Source organism: Belonocnema kinseyi, chromosome 5 (genome assembly GCF_010883055.1).
Source record: "Belonocnema kinseyi isolate 2016_QV_RU_SX_M_011 chromosome 5, B_treatae_v1, whole genome shotgun sequence".
Lineage (NCBI taxonomy): Eukaryota > Metazoa > Arthropoda > Insecta > Hymenoptera > Cynipidae > Belonocnema > Belonocnema kinseyi.
Genome location: NC_046661.1, coordinates 39,227,462 through 39,248,457, shown reverse-complemented (window position 1 = coordinate 39,248,457; position 20,996 = coordinate 39,227,462). Strand labels below are relative to the sequence as shown.

Sequence of the window (20,996 nt, the reverse complement as noted above, 5' to 3'; positions counted from 1 at the left end):
ATAGCCTGGCCGGATTGAGACTATCTGCATGTTCGATTTAAATGTTTTAGTGTCAGATATGGTCAGAAAAATTCGGGTCCTTTTCAAGGTTCTTGTGAGAGTGATGCGACAGTCACATAATGGCCTCTGTGTATTCCTCACGTACCCGGTAAGAAGAGAAGAACTCAGAATTATTTAGTATCTGAATTCCCAATAATACGTGAATTTTCCACCGTCGAAAGTGCCCACTCATCAATACCGAGGAGGTGAAAAAAGTATTAAGAGGGATGAAGAACTATTCCGCACCGGGACCAGATTGTATCAAAAGCTTCTGGTTGAAGAAGTTTTCTTCAACCCATCGGCATTTGGCCCGTATTTTCACCTCATATTTGAAGTCGGAAGAGCCGATTCCAGAGTGGTTGGTGGAAGCTCGCACAATACTCCTGCCGAAAATAGGCAACTTAGCTGACCCGAAGAACTACAGGCCAATAACTTGTCTGAACACGCTTTATGAGATATTCACAGCTATCCTAAATGATAGGATTGTTCGGGCAATTGAACCTATGTGGCAAGAAATGTATGAACAACGAGGCTCAAAGAAAGGCGTAGCCGGATGTCGGGAGAACCTGCTCATCGATAGATGTGTCTGCAAAGATGCAGTATTCTACCAGCGTGACCTATCGATGGCCTGGATTGATTATCGGAAAGCTTTCGATTCTCCATCCCAAAAAAACTTATCGTATGTCTTTTGGAAATCTTAAAGGTTCATCCGCAAATAGTTGGGTGCATAGAGAGATTGATGCCGCTTTGGAAAACCAGATATATTATCTCATCTGGCAAAAATCGTGTGACAACTAACAAGGTCACGTTTCAGAGAGGTGTCTTTCAGGGCGACACCATGAGCCCACTCCTCGCTTGCCTTACATTATTGCCACTATCTTTAGCACTACGTCATTCCGACGGGTACTTGTGCGGCAAACCTGCAGATCGAAAGTACAAAGTCACTCATGTATTTTACATGGACGATCTTAAGATCTCTGCTAAAAACAGAGAACAACTGCATCTAGCTCTGGGGATTGTCGAACGATATACTAAGGAAATTGGAATGGAATTTGGGTTAGACAAATGCGCCAAGGTTTATTTGAAGCGAGGAAAACTTAATGGCATCCCTGAAGATCCTGAGCTCGTTGATAGAAGCGCAATGCCACTGAATTGAAACAGCTGACCTTGAAAGTTGGAGTAATTTGAATGCTATCTACCGAATATAATTTTCGACCAGTTGAATAGTAATTACTGGCACACACAAAGTTAGGTAACTGAAGTTAATTGAATTGCTCTTGTGAAAGTATTATGTTCATAAAACCAATGATATTGAATCTTATCAAAATTTGATGACAATTTAATACGTTCTGATGAGTGAAACGTTGGCGGCCACAATTCGAACTGTATATATTATACTTAAAAATCATGTTTGTTGCAGATTTATTAAAATAATGGTTAGAATCATAATAAAATAATAATTAAATAAAAATAAATAAAATGATAATTTGTCCTGAGTGAATCGCAAGAACGAAGTATAGTTTTAATTAAATGTTGCTTATTATACACTCTGACAGGCTTCTGCGTTTGTAATTGATATAAATATGATTAAATGTCAATAAATATGAGTAATATGTAGAAGAAAATAATGTAAATTATAGATTATGTTACAGTCAAACTGACAGAGTCAAAACAGAAAGCTCGCTTGTATCAATATGACCATATTATATAAAAAGAAATACGAAGGGCACTTACCTCCACTATTGCGGTAAATAATAAACTATATTTAATTACAACTATACTCCATGCCACATCTCAATCATATAATTTTGTTATACATTACCCTCATTCTCTATTAATTACAATAAATAATTGCACAATAACAATTATTCTGATATTTATTGATACTTTATCTTATAAAACAATTAATTTTTTAATTATTAATCTTTTTCAGATCTAAAAACTCCCGCGATTGAAATGATTTTTTGATAGGTATCCAATTCGCCAAAAGTTCAATTGACCAGAATGTCATTTCACCTAATAAGGTATAATTTTTGTGCACAGTGGTAAAATGTGTTCGAAAGATGGTCGTGAGTTTATCAAAAAGGTAGATAATGATGCCAGAAGTGTCCAATTGGCGGCGTGACCTTACTGCACCTATTTATTGCCGCGTAAAGTTTAAAATTATAAAATAATTATATTAAATACGCCGAATTTAATTGTTTATTTTCAAATTTTTGACATAAGAATAGTTGAAGAATAATTTGTTGATTAATGAAACAGAAGTGAAGTGAACGTTTGAGTTGCATTTGTGAATTGTGAAGAAGTGGAGAAATAAGTATGTGTTTATGTTGAAACACCAAACACTTATAAATATAGTGATGAAGAGCTAATTTTTTTTATATTGCCGCTTTACAATATAATGCTACTATATAATAAATATAATTATTATATCTATATACGAAAAAACAAGGAATATGATAAATCCTTAAATATTTTTTTTCTATTGTAATGGAATAACCAAATCTTAAATGTGATATTTTTTAATCAATTAGACTTTGTAACAAAGCTAAAATATTTTAAAATTTGTATTAAATTCTTCAAAAATTATTTTTCGAAGTGCTATAATAAATCCAAGTTGAAATTCAATTCTTAGAATTGAGAACAAGAAAATAAGCATTATCATATGGTTTTTAAATTAATGGAAATATAATTTTCATAATATTCTTGAGAAAATTTAGAAGACTTTTAAATATTTCAGGGGTGTCAGAAAAAAATCTAGAAAATGTTAAAGAACTTGTTTTATTATATAAGATTTTACAAAATATTATGAAAAATTCCAGTCTTTTTAAAAGATATTTAGAAGTTTTAGAAGTTGGGAAGGAATCAAGAAATATTTGATAAATTTTCGAAAATGTTTCAGAGTTTTCAAATGTTTTTAATCGATTTAAAATGTCTTAAATTCCTGAAAATATTTTTAACTGATACGAATTTTTCCCAATAAAATCTTCTAAACTGTTTTTAGAAATTTTAGAAAAACCGTTTGTTATGTTTCATAACATTTTTTAATTTTCTCTTATAGTTCATTGTTCAAAATAAAAAATTATTTCAAACTTCCACACGAATATAAGGGAAATTCTTTTTTTATTTATTTTGTCAAACCTTCTAAGCCTTCTAATTTCTAATAATTATTCAAATTTTTTTTGCAATTTTTATTTATTCCGCAAATATTAAAAAATTGTCTAAGTTCTTTCAGCTTCTTCTGTGACCATTTTTGAAATCTTCTAAAATCTTTTTAAATAATTTCCTTAAATTAATTTTTCATAATAAAAACCTATTTTAATTTCTCATAGGAACCTGCAAAATATCTTGCATTTTCGTGAAACTTTACCAAATTTAGAGAAAACCTCTACGTTTTAATAATTTTTTAATCGTTTCAAAACTTTTGAATCTCTCAAACTTACCCAAATTTTTTCTAAAATTATATAATATGGAAAAATTGCAAAATTTTGCTTTAAAATCTTTCAAACCCTTTAAAAAATTTCCCATGAATTTTAACAACTTTTTTTAACACCCTGAAAAAATTAAGTTTATCTAAAAAATGTTTAAATCTTGAAAAATTGACCAAAAAAATCGTCTCAACGACTTCCATATTCTTTTAATCCACATTTTAATATCTTTAAAACTTAAAATGATTCTTTTAAAATAAAACCGAAACCATTTCTCCTTAGATCTTTCATAAATTATTAAAAAGCTTTTAACTCTTTTATTCGGGGTCTTCGAGTTCACTTTTATAATCTGATTTTGATACCGGAGCGATAATTAATGGAAATGATTCGATAAAAAGAAAAGAAAAAAAATGATTAGAAAAATCCACTGTGCCATTTTCACAATAATTATATAAATAAACCGTTTTCTTCATACATGGCCGCATGGCCGTTTTCAACACATGGGCCATTTTCAACTCTCGGTGGCAGCAGGCTGGTTGAGGGTCACGGATGATAAGGCTATGAGTGTATACTTACAATTTGACAGATTGCGCATTGTTTTGGAAATTATTGTTTAGAAGGAGAGTAAATAAATAAGAATAAGATTTTTTGTAGACTGATGAAAAATATAAATGTTTACTGAAAATCAATTGATGAAGAAATTGTTTATTTATGTAAATGAAGCGAAGTGAAGGTTTTAAATAACATGCATCTTAAGTCTCCCGTTCAGCGACTGTACATCTCACGCCGTCAAGCGGGTCGCGAAATATTGAGTCTTAAACGTCTTCACGACAGGATTATTCTGGGTACAGCACATAGAGTTGCAAATGGAAGAGACCCGCTTCTTAAAATGGTCAGGAATCACGAAGAAGTGGGCAAAGGAGCGTTTCTGTACAAAGCAGCGGAGGAGGCTGCTGAAACACTTGGACTCGACTTCAATATTAGGGGTGAGCAAAATGCATCATATCTTATCTATCTCGAGTACTCACTCCTGAAAGCCCGGATTAAGAAAGCAGAAGAGAAAAACTTTCGTGAACAGCTCCTCGATAAGAGGATGCACGGTATCTTCCACAGAAATGTGAAGGATCAGTCAATGTCTTGTGAGCTAACGTTTGCTTTCCTTAAATCGTCCGGACTGAAGTCTGGTACGGAGGGTTCCATCATTGCATGCCAAGACGGTGTCATTTCCACCTAGCATACCGTCGCCACATTTAGAACCAAGAAATTCCCGATGATAGCTGCAGGGCGTGCCATGCACACCCCCAGCATTTAGCTCACTACTATCTAGTTGTCCAACTCACGCGGGAACGACCTACATTTAAAGGCACAATGTGGCACTAAGAGTGCTTTATTACCATCTCTGTCACTCTTACGGCATTAACCTTAATATCGCTCCTCTAAATGCTCCTAGGGAAATCGAATCCAATGTCGAGAATGAGAAGTGCCGCATATACTGTAACTTTATATTCTCGACAATTGTTTCTGTTGCTCACTCGAGGCCTGACATGGTTCTTCTTGACTTCGAGAAGCGAACCATGTTCGTTATCGAATTTTCGGCCTCAGCTGACAAAAACATCATAACCAAGCAGAATGAAAAGAAAGAGAGGTATCGAGACCTTATAAGGGAGTTGCAGCGATTGTACCCGGAATATTCTGTTAAACTAATTGTCCTTCTTTTTGGCGCTCTTGTAGGTGCCAAGCTTTCACTTGCTAATGGCCTAAAAAGCATCCTTGCGTGTCAACAATATGCTAAAACACTTGCGGGAAAAATGCAGAAGGCGGTTGTCCTTGGGTCGCTCCGTGGTCTTAGGGTGCACGATGCTTTTGCTGGATTGTCGTACTGATTCCTTTACAGACTTTAACCACCTATCTAACGGTCGTGAGACGTGGTTGTGGCTGAAATTTTACCGCGATGTCGCTGGGAACAGGTGCAATTTTCCAGATTAGCACCCGCTCCCGGTGAAATCTCTTAGCGTCACACAATATCCAGATTCTTTCAACAATATACTGCCTCGCCGATCCAGCAAAAGCCTCGTGCACCCTAAGAACACGGAGCGACCCAAGGGCGACCGCCTTCTGCATTTTCCCGCAAGTGTTCTAGCATATTGTTGACACGCAGGGATGCTTTTTAGGCCATTAGCAAGTGAAACCTTGGCACCTTCAAGGGCGCCGATGATAAGGACGATCAGTTTAACAGAATATTCCGGGTACAATCGTTGCAACTCCCTTATAAGGTCCCGATACCTCACTTTCTTTTCATTCTCTTTGGCTATGATGTTTTTGTCAGCTGGTGCCGAAAATTCGATAACGAACATGGTTCGCTTCTCGAAGTCAAGAAGAACCATGTCAGGCCTCGAGTGAGCAACAGAAACAATTGTCGAGAATATAAAGTTCCAATATATGCGGCACTTGCCATTCTCGACAATTGACTCAATTTCCCTAGGAGCATTTCGAGGAGCGGTATTAAGGTGAATGCCGTAGGAGTGACAGAGATGGTAATAAAGCTCTCTTAGTGCCGCATTGTGCCTTTGAATGTAGGTCGTTCCCGCGCGAGTTGGACAACTAGATAGTATGTGAGCTAAATGCTCGGGGTGTGCATGGCACGCCCTGCGGCTATCATCGGGAATTTCTTGGCTCAAAATGTGGCGACGGTATGTTAAGGTGGAAATGACAACGACTTGGTATGCAAAAATGAAACCCTCTGTACCAGACTTCAATTCGGGCTATTTAAGGAAAGCAAACGTTAGCTCACTAGACAATGACTGATCCTTCACATTTCTGTGGAAGATACCGTGCATCCTCTTATCGAGGAGCTGTTCACGAAAGTTTTTCTATTGTGCTTTCTTAATCCGGGCTTTCAGGAGTGAGTACTCGAGATAGATAAGATTTGATGCATTTTGCTCACCCCTAATACGGAAGTCAAGTCCGAGTGTTTCAGCAGCCATCTTCGCTGCTTTGTACAGAAATGCTCCTTTGCCCACTTCCTCGTGATTCCTGACCATTTTAAGAAGAGGGTCTCTTCCATTTGCAACTCTATGTGCTGTACCTAGAATAATCCTATTATGAAGTCATTCAAGACTCAATATTCCGCGACACCCTTGACGGCGTGAGATGTACAGTCGCGGAACGGAAGACTTTAAGATGCATGCTTTTGTTCATGTGCATAACCTTTCTTGTCCCGATATCAAGAGATCTGAGCTCGTTCTTCGTCCATCGAACTACTCCAAATGAATAGAGTAGTACCGGGACGGCAAGCATGTTCGTTGCAGATACTTTGTTCCTTGCCGACAATTCGGAAGACCAAATCTGTCGGATAAGACGTTTGTATCTGCTTCGGAGAGTATCGTTTATAGATGTCACATCCTGAATGCGGCTCTGTGGCACGCTCCGGTATGTATAAGTCTCTCCAGCGCAAAGGTGTCATATGGCGCTTCTATCAACGAGCTCAGGATCTTCAAGGATGCCATTAAGTTTTCCTCGCTTCAAATAAACCTTGGCGCATTTGTCATCTTAAGATCGTCCATGTAAAATATATGAGTGACCTTGTACTTTCGATCTGCAGGTTTGCCGCACAAGTACCCGTTGGAATAGCGCAGTACTAGAGATAGTGGCAATAATGTAAGGCGATAGAGGAGTGGGCTCATGATGTCGACCTGAACGACACCTCTCTGAAACGCGACCTTGTTAGTTGTTACACGATTTTTTCCAAATGAGATAGTAAATCTGGTTTTCCAAAGCGGCATCAATCTCTCTATGCACCCAACTATTTGCGGATGAACCTTTAAGATTTCCCAAAGACAGATGATAAGTCTATGGGATGTCGAATCGATAGCTTTCCGATAATCAATCCAGGCCATCGATAGGTCACGCTGGTAGAATGCTGCATCTTTCCAGACACATCTATTGATGAGCAGATTCTCCCGACATCCGGCTACGCCTTTCTTTGAGCCTCGTTGTTCATACATTTCTTGCTCTTAGCGTCAGATAGTATACGTATTCTCTCAACAATAAGCTGCCTGATGGTCAGCAGCTTTGACGTGTTAAGTGTGTGATAACGGGTCCGGAGTTCGCGCGCGAACTTTCGTACCTTGGCGGTAAAATTCCTGCCAGATGTGATGTAGTCAATCCCACATTGAATGCGGGACGCGTACTGTCTTGCCCAGCCTATCTTTATGGCAAGTTGATGCATTCGTCTTTTGGTCTTATGATCAGCCGTTGGTTTTGTTTTACGGTTCGCATCGGCCAAAGCTCTCGCTACATTATACACACAGTAATTGATAGCCCAGAGGTCGGATTCACCGGAAAAATGTCCACGAAGCTCGTCATCCATTTCAGCCAGATCTGTAGGCTTAAGAGAAACCTTAGTGTTGATGTTTCTCCGGGTCGTAAAGCATCGCTCTTCATCTATTGGATGCCTGCCCACGGTTGGTCTTAGTGTCGCCTCTCTTTCTTTGTTGCCGGCTTGTTCTACCTGTGGTTGAGTAGGCGTTCCGCTTACATAGCCCCTTTTACGGAGTAGTTCAGCATGGTTTTGCAGACGCTGCTGCGAAAGTGCGATAGCTCCGGGTGTTTCGCGTACTACAGAGCATGCAGCCGTGCTATGTAACCCCGTTCACGGGCCACAATCGCATCGTAGCACTCTAGCAAGTCGTGATTCAGTTGCTCCGTCCACCCAAAGGTCGCGAGATCCCGCCGATCCATCGCATTGAATCCATTTTCATTGGCTCCCCCAGCTCTAGATTGGTCGGCATTGTTGGCCGACCAATTGTCGGGAGCCCTACGCGTTCTGTCGTTTTGAGCCGCACTTACTACAACTATGTTTGGTGTTGTCGTTGGTGTTCCCACGAGAAGCTAGGGAAAGGGGTTCGTCAATCCTTGTAGAGCCTCGCATGCAAGGATAAGGCTGCGTACTCTGAGAGGTCGCCCGGTATCCTAGAGTCACCATTCTAGACACCTCACCCAGGTGCCATTCAGCTTTCGGTACGGTTTTCACACCTCCGCTTGGGGGTTAATTCCTTCGGGACCACCTCTGGACAATTGTCCGCGACTGCCTATTTATTTTTACAACTATATTCAGCAGAAACCCTTGGTGCAGGGACGCTCTATGTGCAACCTGAGGACGCGTTCGGTGGCTTTGTCATATGCCCTTCGGTTTGATTCTAGCGGAATCAAAACCGAACGTATTCAAAACAGGTGTTTATAAAATAAATGCTTTCAAATCAAGCAGTTTTTATCATTTCCATATGAGACATGTTTATAGAAAAAAGTACAGGAATCTTCAAATTCACATTTTTTTAGGTTAAAAAAATGTTGAAAATCCAATTCCGTTTCAGTTGACGAGATACGTATTTTGTACGCAAAACAGTTCTGATCAATTCCGTTTCGTTCAGTCCCTTCTTTGACTACACATTAATCGCATTCGAATCGATTCTCTGGAGCTGTACTCATTCCTATCGCTCTCGTTATCACGTTTCGACGTTCTTAAGCATTGCAATGATATATTCAAATATACGATTGAAAACCAGTGGAATCGTTTCCATTGTAATCAATTTGAACCTTCTTACCGTGTAGCCCTGATCCTGATTGAGTTATAAAGCCGACGATATAGTCGTAAGAATTAGGTTGAGGGGAGGGGCAGGCTATAAGGGGGATGTTGACTGTGCAAGCACGTAAGCATTTACGGCGTTGTGTCGGCTATTCACGTACTCGCATTACCGATTGAGGAGCACACCTCGTGCCAGTCACGCTGAGTCTAGGAGTTCTTTCGTTCATGACAGATTACCGAGTGATCCGTTTGGCGGCGGTAAATGCTAGGGATACAAGTCGAGTCTGGAGTTTGAATTGTGTAATATTGTGTAATATGTCTTTTTTAAACATTTATTTCATCTTCAAACATTGTAATTTTTTAAACAATTGCCATAAATGGCTATTTTTTAAAGAAGACATTTGATCTATTATGTTGCTTTGTAAATTTACAAAAAATTTAATTATTTAAACAATTTTAATTTAAAAATTAAGACTAAGAACGTCTATCTGATGACTTTTTTCTATGTTGCTTTGTAAATCTACAAGAACTAAGAATTATTGAAACAATTTTAATTAAAAAATTATGAGTTTTCCCTTTTTTCTACAAGTAAACTTGTTTATGAAGTTAACTAAGAATTACTACCGGATGGTCCTTTCTATTTGCTGTGCAAATTTACATAAACTATTAATTATTTATTTAATTTTAATTAAAAGACTAAATGTAACCGTTTTTCTAAGAGCCAGTTTGTTTGCGGAGTCCAAATAAAAGTGTCTATCCTATGACTCTTTTCTATATTGCTTTGTGAATTTACAAGAATTGTTACAAGAATTTACAAGAATCACAAGAATTTGAATTTAAAAACGAATAGTTTAACCGTTTTATTACGAATCAATTTTTTGACGGAGTCAACTAAGAATGTCTATCGGATGACTCTTTCTATATTGCTTTGTAAATTTACAAAAACTATTATTTATTTAAAGAAATTAATTTAAAAATAAGAGTTTAATCTTTTTTCTACAAGTTATTTTTTTTACGAAGTCAAGTACAAATGTCTATACAATTACTATTTTTCATTCTGCTTTTGAAATTTACATGAACCATTAATTATTTAAACAATCTTAATTAAAAAACTAAAATATTGGCGTTTATCTTACGAATCAATATGTTTTTGCAACCAACTAAGAATGTCTACCCGAAGACTATTTCTATATTGCTTTACCAATTTACAAGAACAATTATTTATTTAAACAATTTTAATTTAAAAATTAAAAGTCCGGCCTTTATTCTACTAGTCAATGTGTTTTCAACGTCAACTAAGAATGTCTATCCGATGAAGCATAACTATATTGATTTGCAAATTTACATAAACTATTAATTATTTAAACAATTTTAATTAAAAAACTTAATGTGACCTTTTTTAAAAGAGCCGGTTTGTTCAGGGACTTAACTAATTATGTCTATCCGATGACTATTTTCTATATTGCTTTGCAAATTTACAAGAACGATTAATCCTTTAAACAATTTTATTTAAAAAATTAAAAGTTTTGCCTTCATCCTGCAAGTCAATTTGTTTTCGAAAGCAACTAAGAGTGTCTATCCGAGGACTCGTTTCTATATTGCTTTGCAAATTTACATAAACTATTAATTATTCAAACAATTTTAATTAAAAAACTAAAAGTGACCTTTTTTCAAAGAGCCAGCTTGTTTGAGAACTCAACTTAGAATGTCCATTCGATGACTCTTTTCTATGTTGCTTTGTAAATTTACAAGAACTATTATTTATTCAAAAGAGTCATTCAAAAGAGTCAAGAATTTCAATTTAAAAATAAGAGTTTTAACTTTTTTGTACCAGATAATTTTTGTACGAAGTCAAGTAAGAATGTCTACCGAATGACTCTTTTCTATGTGGCTTTGCAAACTTACAAGATGTATTAATTACATAAACGATTTAAATTAGAAAATTAATGGCGCCATTTTTTAGGAGTCAATGTGTTTACGGAGTCAACTAAGAATATCTATCCGATACCTGCTATCTATGTTGCTTTGGAAATTTACAATAACTATGAATTATTTAAAGAATTTCAATTGCAAAATTAAGAGTTTAACCTTTTTTCTACGAGTGAATTTGTTTACAGAGTCAGCTAAAAATGCCTATCCGATTACTCTTTTCTATATTGATTTGCAAATTTACAAGAAAATTTAATTATTTAAACAATTTTAATTATAAAATTAAAAGTTTAGCCTTTATCCTGTGAGTCAATTTGGTTTCGAAACTAACTAAGAATGTCTATCCGATTACTTTTTTCTATGTTGCTTTGTAAATTTACAAGAACTATTATTTATTGAAAGGATTTTAATTTAAAAATAAGAGTTTGGCCCTTTTTCTACTGGTTACTTTTTTTACGAAGTCAAGTAAGAATGTCTATACAATGACTCTTTTTTATGTTGCTTTTCAAATTTACAAGAATGATTAATTATTTAAATAATTTCAATTAAAAAAATAAAAGTTTGGCCTTTATCCTATGAGTCAATTTGTTTACAAAGTCAAGTAAGAATGTCTATACAATGACTCTTTTCTATGTTGCTTTGTAAATTTACAAGAACTATTATTAATTGAAAGAATTTCAATTTAAAAATAAGAGTTTGATCTTTTTTCTATGAGATAATTTTTGTACGAAGTCAAGTAAGAATGTCTATCATATTACTCTTTTCCATGTTACTTTGCAAATTTACATAATTAACTGAGAATATCTTTTCGATGATTTTTTTCTCTGATGCTTTGAAAATTTGCAATTATTAATTGTTTAAAAAGTGTTTATCGACATATTTATAGTTTGGATATTTTTCAATTCAGATGCATAGTTTGTTTACGGAATGAATTAAGAGTGTCTTTCGATGATCATTTCCTACCATACTTTGTAAATTGATAATAATCATTAATCATTTAAACAATGCTTATAAAAATATTAAGAGTAAGGCTATTTTTCAATTTATAAACACAATTTGTTTACGAAGTTAACTAAGATTGTTTTTGCGATGAATCTTCCCTAATTTATTTGTGAAATTTACAAGAATTATTAATTATTTAAAGAACTTTCACAGAAAATTCAGAATTTGGCTATTTTTCAACGAATAGGTCAGCTATTTTCACAAATTTAACTCAGAACGTCTTTCCGCTTGATTATAATAATCAAATTTTCATAATTTATTATTTAAACTACTTTCATTAGCAAATTAAGAGTTTGGGCATTTTGTGAAGAATAGGCCTAATTTGTTTTCGGAATCAACAACGAATGTATTTCCAATCACTTTTTACTATGACACTTTGCAAATTTACACTAATGATTAATTATTAAAATAAATTTCATAAATAAATTCTGAACTTAACTGTTTTTTTAGATTTTGAACCATTTGAACTTTTTAAACAGATTAGTTTTGATAAGAAAATGTATGCACTATATATTTAATAAGAATTAAAAAAGAATTTAAAACTATATAATGGTAAAAACTTTCATTTTCATTAGTTTCAGTAATTATTTCTTTTTATTAATTTATTCCAGTATTTTCATGATAGTCTGTATGAAATTGAGTACAATTTAATTTCAATGCGGCTAAAAACAAGTTTATTCGAATTACTCGCAGTTGCCTAAACATTTGGCCCGATGAGAGGAAAACTGCAGAAAACCGCCTCCCGAGTTTAGCCGGGTTTTCAAAAATCGAGTACACAACCCGGTCGTACGTCGTAGATGGTCACCCATCTAAGAGCTAGGGGCGCTTGAAATGGCTTGACATTTGTACTTTGAGATTATTTACCATGTATTTCTATGAAAATTTGTACGCACCGACATTTTAGATGTTTTTTCCAAACTTGCATAAAAATGTTTAGTGCTGCGCAATAATTTATTCTGCATCTTGAGAGGGTAGCCGTGCGAAGCCGCGTACAAATAAAAGTTCTTAAAGCAAAAATGAATACCGCGGTATCATATTAAACTTAATTCACAAATAAAATAATTATAAGTAAACCGGGGGGTCGCGCGCGAAGCGCGCGTATGAGCTTCTTGTGGAATTAAAAATAACCTTGACAAAACCTGAAATTTACAAACCTATGTTGTTCGCGGAGGAATAGAAACTATGTAAGTGCTCATATTTTGTGGACACATTAGAGGAAATTAAATAAGTCGAAAAAACAACATGTATGTATGGAATTAAAAATAACCATGACAGGTGCATCTACTGATCGGATTAAGAGGAATTAAAAAAGTGGAAAATATATTTACCAGAATGGAATACAACATAAGTGTCAATCGCTAAGGAAATAAAAAAAATTGGTTTCGGAAATAAGCTTCTTCTTTCGTTGGGCACTTCTCCCGATGGAAAATTAGCACACTCAAAAAAAGTAAAAAAATGCTCACTCTTTCGTTTTAATCTGAAAATAATAATTTTTCTCTCTTCTTCTCTTCTTACCGGGTACCGGGCGGGCAGAGTTATCCACAGTAGTTGACCGTCGCTAACCCGTCTCTCCCTTTTTAAATTTTTCTTCAATTATTAACACTTTTTTTAATTGTTAAATTTTCTCATTATACTGATTAATAATGATAACTTATATATTAATATACAATTTTAGAGTTGAATTAAAAAATCTTGTATTTTTCGGCATATCTCTTTCCATTTACGAGAAACGTTGTATTAATTCCAATTTTAAACATTTAAAGAAAAAGATATCTGAAATCATCGAAACCTCTAGATTTCGAACTATTATGTTTTAGGCTGTTAACGGCATGCTCTTCGGTGACCACGTGACCAAACCAGTCCCCGGTTATGAACATTGTTTTTTGGTGTTCACCATGTCTAAAGGCTCTAAATCGCTCTCAACATGTGGATTTGCGGAAATAAGACAATAAATTGCGTCCGTATATTTATTTTGAATAATAATTTTGAAAAAAATTATCCGAGAGAAAGTACATATGCAAAATTATTTTCATTTTTTTGGGTGCTCATTGTGTCCACACAGATTAAGATATCTTGTTTAAAATTTGAAAGATTAAATATAAAGCTCTAAAGAACGTTTGTATATAATAATATGTTTATAATTTGGAAGAAAGTTTATTTATAAACTGGTAAAATATGATATTATTATTCGGGTAGTAGCAATTTGCCGATATTTTTTGTTTTGATGCATTTCAGATTTTTGGATTCGAGTATATTGAGCAGTGACACGACTTTCAAACTTAAGGAATTTTCAGCGATTTCCAGCGGAGTTTGACTACTGCATTTTTATTGAAGGTTTTATTCCTTCTTAGCTGAAAATTCAACTATTTTGTAAAAAATTCATCTATTTCATTGGAAAATGCTTTTTTTTTGGTAGAAAATTCTTCTTCTTGGATGAAAATTCAACAGCTGCATTATCAATAGAAAAATTCTCTATGAAATTCGATTCACGCATTCAAGAGTTAAAATTATTTTATTTTCCAAAGTAAAAATCAACAATTTTTAACTTTTGGATGTTTGGAACTAAATTATTTTTATGCAAATTGCTGGAAAATGGTACAGTATCACATGCATAGTTTTTCAAATTAAAAATGGACATATTTCAAAATAATCTGTTCAGAAAATGCGATAAGAATAAAACCATGCGTGAACAAGATACTAAAAATCTTATTATTTCAAATTTAATAATGTTCCAAAGTGAAAATTCTAAATTCATCCCCTGGCGGACCACAGGAACCGAATGGAGCTTGTACAAACTAACCGTAAAGACCCCATTGGGTCCCCATGCGGTTCCTTTTAAAAAAACTCAAAAAACTAGCAAAATCAACGGTAAAATGTTTTAAAAAATATAAGACGTATAACGCCTGTTGACTGCTACACTTCAAACGCGTCATCTGTAAATAGCATTCAACGGGCATTATAGATCTTACATATTTTTTACACTTTTTACCGCTGCGAAAAAAAGTATTGCGATTACTGCATGAGTTTCCAATAGAAAATTTAACGTAGAATCCGCATTTCAACAGTTTACAAGTTGATCTAGCTGTTTTTTTAGTTTTTTAAACAGGAACCGAATGTGGACTCAATGGGGTCTTTACGGATACTTTGTAGAGGCTCCATTCGGTTCCTTCGGTCTGCCAGGGTTGCTACTCATTTTAAGCGAATAATCTGTAAAATTAAAATTTGCAATCATAGTAATATTATTTTAGCCTTGTATCTTATTGATTGACAATGCAATGTTTCCCATGCACGTATAATATTGCTAGCGTTTAATTATTTACTGTAAAATATTTTAAATATATATTAGCCGGCATTCATTGCAATGCAATTTTTTTTCTTATATATATCCTGTTTAAAAACCGGAGAGGGCGGCGAAAGACCATAGCGCGCATGCCTAGCCAAAACTTAAATATTTTCTGCTCGACGTAGACGCCTGTTACTTTTTCGGCCGTTCATCTTTTTTTATTCTCGTGCTCCCATTCTCCCTTCCAGACTTACGTGATTATATCTGAATGGGAGTATTCTGAGCTTGCGCCTTAGGATCCCTCCTGTGCATGCTCCAACAAGCTATGGTCCCGCCAATTCGATTCTCAAATACGTTCGACTTGGAGTGACTGGAGTGAACCGACGCCCCCCACCATACTCACTGCATTGGCGCGAATGGAAGGGGAAGCCAACTGCCGCACTCGATCCAAGATGTCAGAAAGGTCAGGTGCTCTAGGGTGCCCAATCTGATTGATTGACTTTTTCTTGCGCTTGGCAGGACCGTGCTTTGTTCGATCATGCCTCCTATGCGATTCTGCTTCTTAGGAGAAACGTTCTACGCTTCTACGTTTCGCAGTTCTATACGCTTACCGAATTTCCGTGAATCTGAACACGAATGGGCTATTTCAAATAATTCATATTTACAAAATGATTTTAGTTATACAACCAGATGAATAAATAAAGTGCATTATTAACAATGAAATAAAGGTTGAAAAAGATATTCTCAGTGATAAAATAAAACTTTCATAATAATTAAATAAAATTTCTTACGTCTGAATGTAGAAATTTTTCCAATCTGTCCTTTGGTTCTGTACCTCTCTTTGTTCTAATTAACAAGTATATAATTCCTATTCCTGGACAAGTACGAAGTAGTTTCTCTACAAGAATTTTTCCTACAGCACCGGTACCTCCTAATAATTGTAAATGAATTATATTCAATTATTTTTATAAATTTATAAAATTTGTTACAACAAAATTAATTATTGTAATACATTACAAAATTCTTACCAGTTATGAAGATATTCTTGCCATCGTAAAAGTTTTGAATTTCCGACATACTGTCACTGTAATTTTAATTTCAGAAATTTCTATCATGTAATTTTCAATTTCATTATGTTTCGAAGAAGACAAGCAAAATTAAAAATTCAGAAACATCCAATTAAATTTTTGACTCCTTTGTAATGTTAGCAAAATCATAAAAATAATTATTTAACCCTTCTGTGGATTTTACTCTTCCAGGAATCATGCTTAAAAAGTGAGTTAGCATTTAAAGTGTGACACGACGAAAGGGTAAAAGCGCCATTTTACAATTTTGCAGGCAGGATAAAACTTTCTCAAAAATCAAACTTTCAAATAATATAAAAGAAAAATTACGCGCCTTCGAGATTATCAGATATCGAGCTGAAAAAATAGAAACAGAAGTCCCAAAATTGTGCACAAACTTACAAAAAATGTGTTTAATTGCAAAATATACAATATGAAAAATAAGATAAAAAAATATATTTCCATGATGCATCTTGGAATTACTTTGATGCTTTTATGCAATACTTAATTTTTTTCATTTTCATAAGAATGACGCTTTTGCCCATGCCTTGCGCCACGTTTCTTTTATTTTTTATACATTTGTAGGAAGAATTACTATAGATAATAATTTGATTGTTGTCATATATAAACATTTCTTTAAGTTAGGAATTGGAACATGTATACAAAATGTTGTAGAGAATCTTACCTTTATTGGGAAAAGATTTTATATGCAGGCCCAGACTGAATGAATTTGAATTTAAACTAAACGTTATATACTCTGCAGTGACCCAGAAATATGAATCATTAATTCTGTTTTAAAAATAGTTGAATACTGATCAATTGAAGTGAATAGAAATTATAGTGCTGATTGTTCTACTACGCATACATTTCAAAACTATCAGCGGGTGAACGCAACTTTTTTGTAATTGCAATTTCTTCTTATATAGTATGCAGAATGAGCCATTTTATTCGACGCAACTGAATTTCTCGGTTTTTTTGAAGGAAAACAAAAAAATGGTCCAAACAAAAGTTGTTCAGGACACAGGGGACCATGTATCTGTGCAATTGGTTTTGACCATTAAAAAAATGGAAAACCCTATTTTGACACCAGATTAAAAAAGAGCGACAAATTTCCGGTCCGAAATGGTATTTTAAATTTTTTCCATGACCCTTAGAAGGTCACTTGAAAGTTAAATGCGAAAAGACTGTGGTTGCGATATTCGATTGCTTTTTCTGATAGAATAATCGTAGTTAATGTACCTTTATGAGGAATATTCAACTCTGACATGACAACGAACTTGAAGTTGTTGACCTTGATCACATTTTTCAAGATCATTTGAAGTTCATAATGAAGAAGAAGAATTTTCACTCCTTTATACTCGGTTGTAGAAAATAAAGTTTTCCGCAAAGAAACTCTCTCTGACTTTCAAATGAGCTTGAAAAATAAGATCAAGGTCAATATTTTCAAGGTCATCACATGACAGGCAATAAGTAGGTCTGATTTTGATTGAAAAAGCGAAGCAGCATCTCGGAGATTATGATTTCGTGTCTTCAAGACTGGTCTGGATTAGAATGAAAGTAGAAATCATTAGACTATTTCTTATAGTATGCTACGCGCCAGTGATAGTTATTCCAGAGAAGTAAAATTCGCGTTCCGGGACAATTTTAATGACACAATAAATATTTGCGATCATGGTGAAAGAATAATTCTGCTGAGAGATATAAATGGATGGCTGGGCATCCAAAATCACGAGACAGAAAGAGTACTAGGTAATTTTGGGGATTCAAGGACAAACTATGACGGAGATAAATGATTTGGCTTCTGCTTAGATAGGGGTCTGTTTATTACAAATACTTGGTTTAGACATACAATGATCCACATGTATACCTGGTCTAAAAGAAATAGCCTCAGTATAATTGAGTTTGTTGTTGCGGATGAAAGACTAAGAGAGCCATTTAAAGATTATAAATTCAGAGCAATTAACTTTGGTTGGGGTGGAGAAAAAAGAGAACCAAGAAAACAATCAAACGCGAATCAAAATTGAGAACATACAGAAACCATATGTGCAAATAGATTACCAAAATAGGATAATTGAAAGCATAGATAGGTAGTTGTAGCAAGAATGTCTGGTGATGCATAGTGGAATAATGAAATTCAGGGTGCCAAAAAGCAAAAAAAGAAGCGTACAAAAGAAATTTGAAAATCGCAGATCTTAGCGATGAGGAAAGAAATAAACGTATAAATGATTACAGACACAAAAAGCGGTTACTCAAACGATTAATTAAGGAAAGTAAAGATAAAACTAGAGCAGAAGAGAAGAAAATACAAAACGGCTTTGAAGAAAGAAATAAGATGCTTTATAAACAATTGAATGAAAATAAATGTTCAGAATTAGCCAACATGAGCAATAGTAAGAAATAGCTTTCAGAGACTATTTTAGGAGAAAATTCGGAGATGAAGCTATAGGACACCACAACTACGATGTACAACACGATGCGTTAGATATAACATTAATTATTTAAGGTATAATTAAACACTTAAAAAACGACAAGGCTGCCGGGGTAGATAGTGTTAACGCTGAAATGCTTAAACAAGATAGCGAGTACGTACCACATAGACTGTACGAATTGATAAATGTATGTATGGAGATGAAAAAAGTCCCAAATCATTGTAAAAAAGCTATTATCGTACCAATATACGAAAGTAAGGGAGATAAAAGCGACGGAAATAATCACAGAGGGAATAGCTTATCAAGTATCGTGCGTAAAATATACTCAAAAATACTTATTCGTAGGTTAATGGAAATAACAGAAGAAAACATTTGGGATATCCAAAGTGGAGTTATGCCAGGAAGGTCATGTACGGATCAAATAGTTAGCTTAAGGCAAATCACAGAAAAAAGTTTGAGAGTAGAAACAAAAGTTTTGTGTGCATTTGTTGACCTAGCAAAAGCATTTCACAAGGTAAATAGAAGTAAACTTTGGGAAGTCCTGAAAGAGTATGGAGTCAATGGATGGTTCCTACAATCTATAAAACAATATATACGGGTAGTAAAGTGAGTGTAAGGGTAAATAAGAAATTGAGTGACTGTTTCGATATTATTAAAGGAGTTAGACAAGGATGCGTTATGTCATCATGGTTATTTATATTATTTATGGATAAGTGTTTAAGATGATAAGGTTGTTATGCCAGAGTCAATCAAAGACTTGCAAAGAATGTGCAAAAAACTAAATGCAAGCATGAAGAGCATAAGCCTCAAAAATAACGCGAATAAAACAAAAACGATGGCGTTCGAAGGTAAAAGTGAGAAAACACTGCAATATTGTATTAAATGATAAGAGAATTGAACAAGTTGAGAAGTTCGTATACCTTGGTAGCTTCTTTACTACGGACGGGAAGATAGATAAAGAGTTAGATAGACGCATAAAAGAAAGTAGGAAGGTTGTTGGTAGAGCAGGGCCCCTTATCAGAAGTGAAAATATATCAAATAAAGCTAAAATAGCAATTGATAATTCTATATTTGTACCAACTGTACTATCCAATAGCGAGACATCGACCTATCAAGAAAAAGATGAGAGTAAAATTAAAGTGCGGGAAAACTCTGAAGTACAAAATAAGTAACGAGATAATTCTAAACAAATGTGGTGCTATAATAAATAATTTTCAGATTCCTACTTTTATTCTAGCCCACAGCACTCTGGAAGATACGAAATCATAATCACCGAGATGCTTCGCTTATTTATTCAAAATCAGACCTACTTATGGCCTACATGGGATTCACTATCTACTCTCGGTTTCTAAAAGGTAATTTAAAAAAATGGTTCAGACAAAAGTTGCTCAGGTCAAAGGGGGTCATTTATCTGTGCAATTATTTTTGACCTTGTACTTGATTCTCAAGGTCATTTGAAGGTCAATGTTTTTTTAAAATGAGAAGACCTATTTTTTACCCCGGATTCGAAAATAGCGGGAAATTTGAAGTCAAAAATGGTATTTTAATTTTTTATGACCTTCAAAAGGTAATTTCAAGGTTAAATGATAAAAACTGTGGTTGTGATATTCGATTACGTTTTCTGATAGAATAATCGTAATTAATGTACCCTTATGAGGAATATTCAATCCTCATGTGACAACGACCTTGAAAATGTTGACCTTGATCTTATTTTTCAAGCTCATTAAAAAGTGAAAATTCTTCATATTAATTCTGAACTTCCAATGACCTTGACAAATGAGATCAAGGTCAACATTTTAAAGGTCGTTATCACATCGGGGTTGAATATTCCTCATAAAGGTACGTTAATTATGATTATTCTATCAGAAAACGCAATCGAATATCTCAACCACAGTTTTTTAGCAAAATACTTAATCTGATCGAACTCAAGTCTGGGCAAAGTGTAGTGTTATTAGGTTAGGTACTTTACAGAAAAACAAATTTCGGTTGGATAAATATTGACGGATGTGGGGAGGGGAAATTTTCGGATTTTTCGCTAGTAGTGCCTATTTTGCATGTACTAAACTGCTTTCGTATGGATAAAACAAAATTGTGTCCTGTATGTTTTTGGTACATTTTCCATAATCTATTCGAATAGTTATAACCATTTTTTAAGAATTAAAAATTTAACCCCTTTTTTAAATTAAAAGTGTTTTTAAATTTTTTTAGAACCGCGAACAATTTTTTATTTTTTGTTTT

General features: G+C 34.4%; 1 protein-coding gene across 1 annotated transcript in view; it reads right to left on the bottom strand.

Annotated features, from left to right (window-relative positions):
* Positions 1-17,037, bottom strand: part of LOC117173090 (fatty acyl-CoA reductase wat-like) — a 45,057-nt gene extending 28,020 nt beyond the window's left edge. Inside the window, exons 1-3 of the mRNA XM_033361474.1 lie at positions 17,015-17,037; positions 16,294-16,349; positions 16,057-16,196 (exon numbers count right to left, since the gene is read on the bottom strand). Coding sequence (XP_033217365.1) covers positions 16,057-16,196; positions 16,294-16,342 — 189 coding nt within the window. The 5' untranslated portion in view covers positions 16,343-16,349; positions 17,015-17,037. The remainder of the gene's footprint in view (positions 1-16,056; positions 16,197-16,293; positions 16,350-17,014) is intronic.
* Between the last annotated feature and the right edge of the window lie 3,959 nt (positions 17,038-20,996).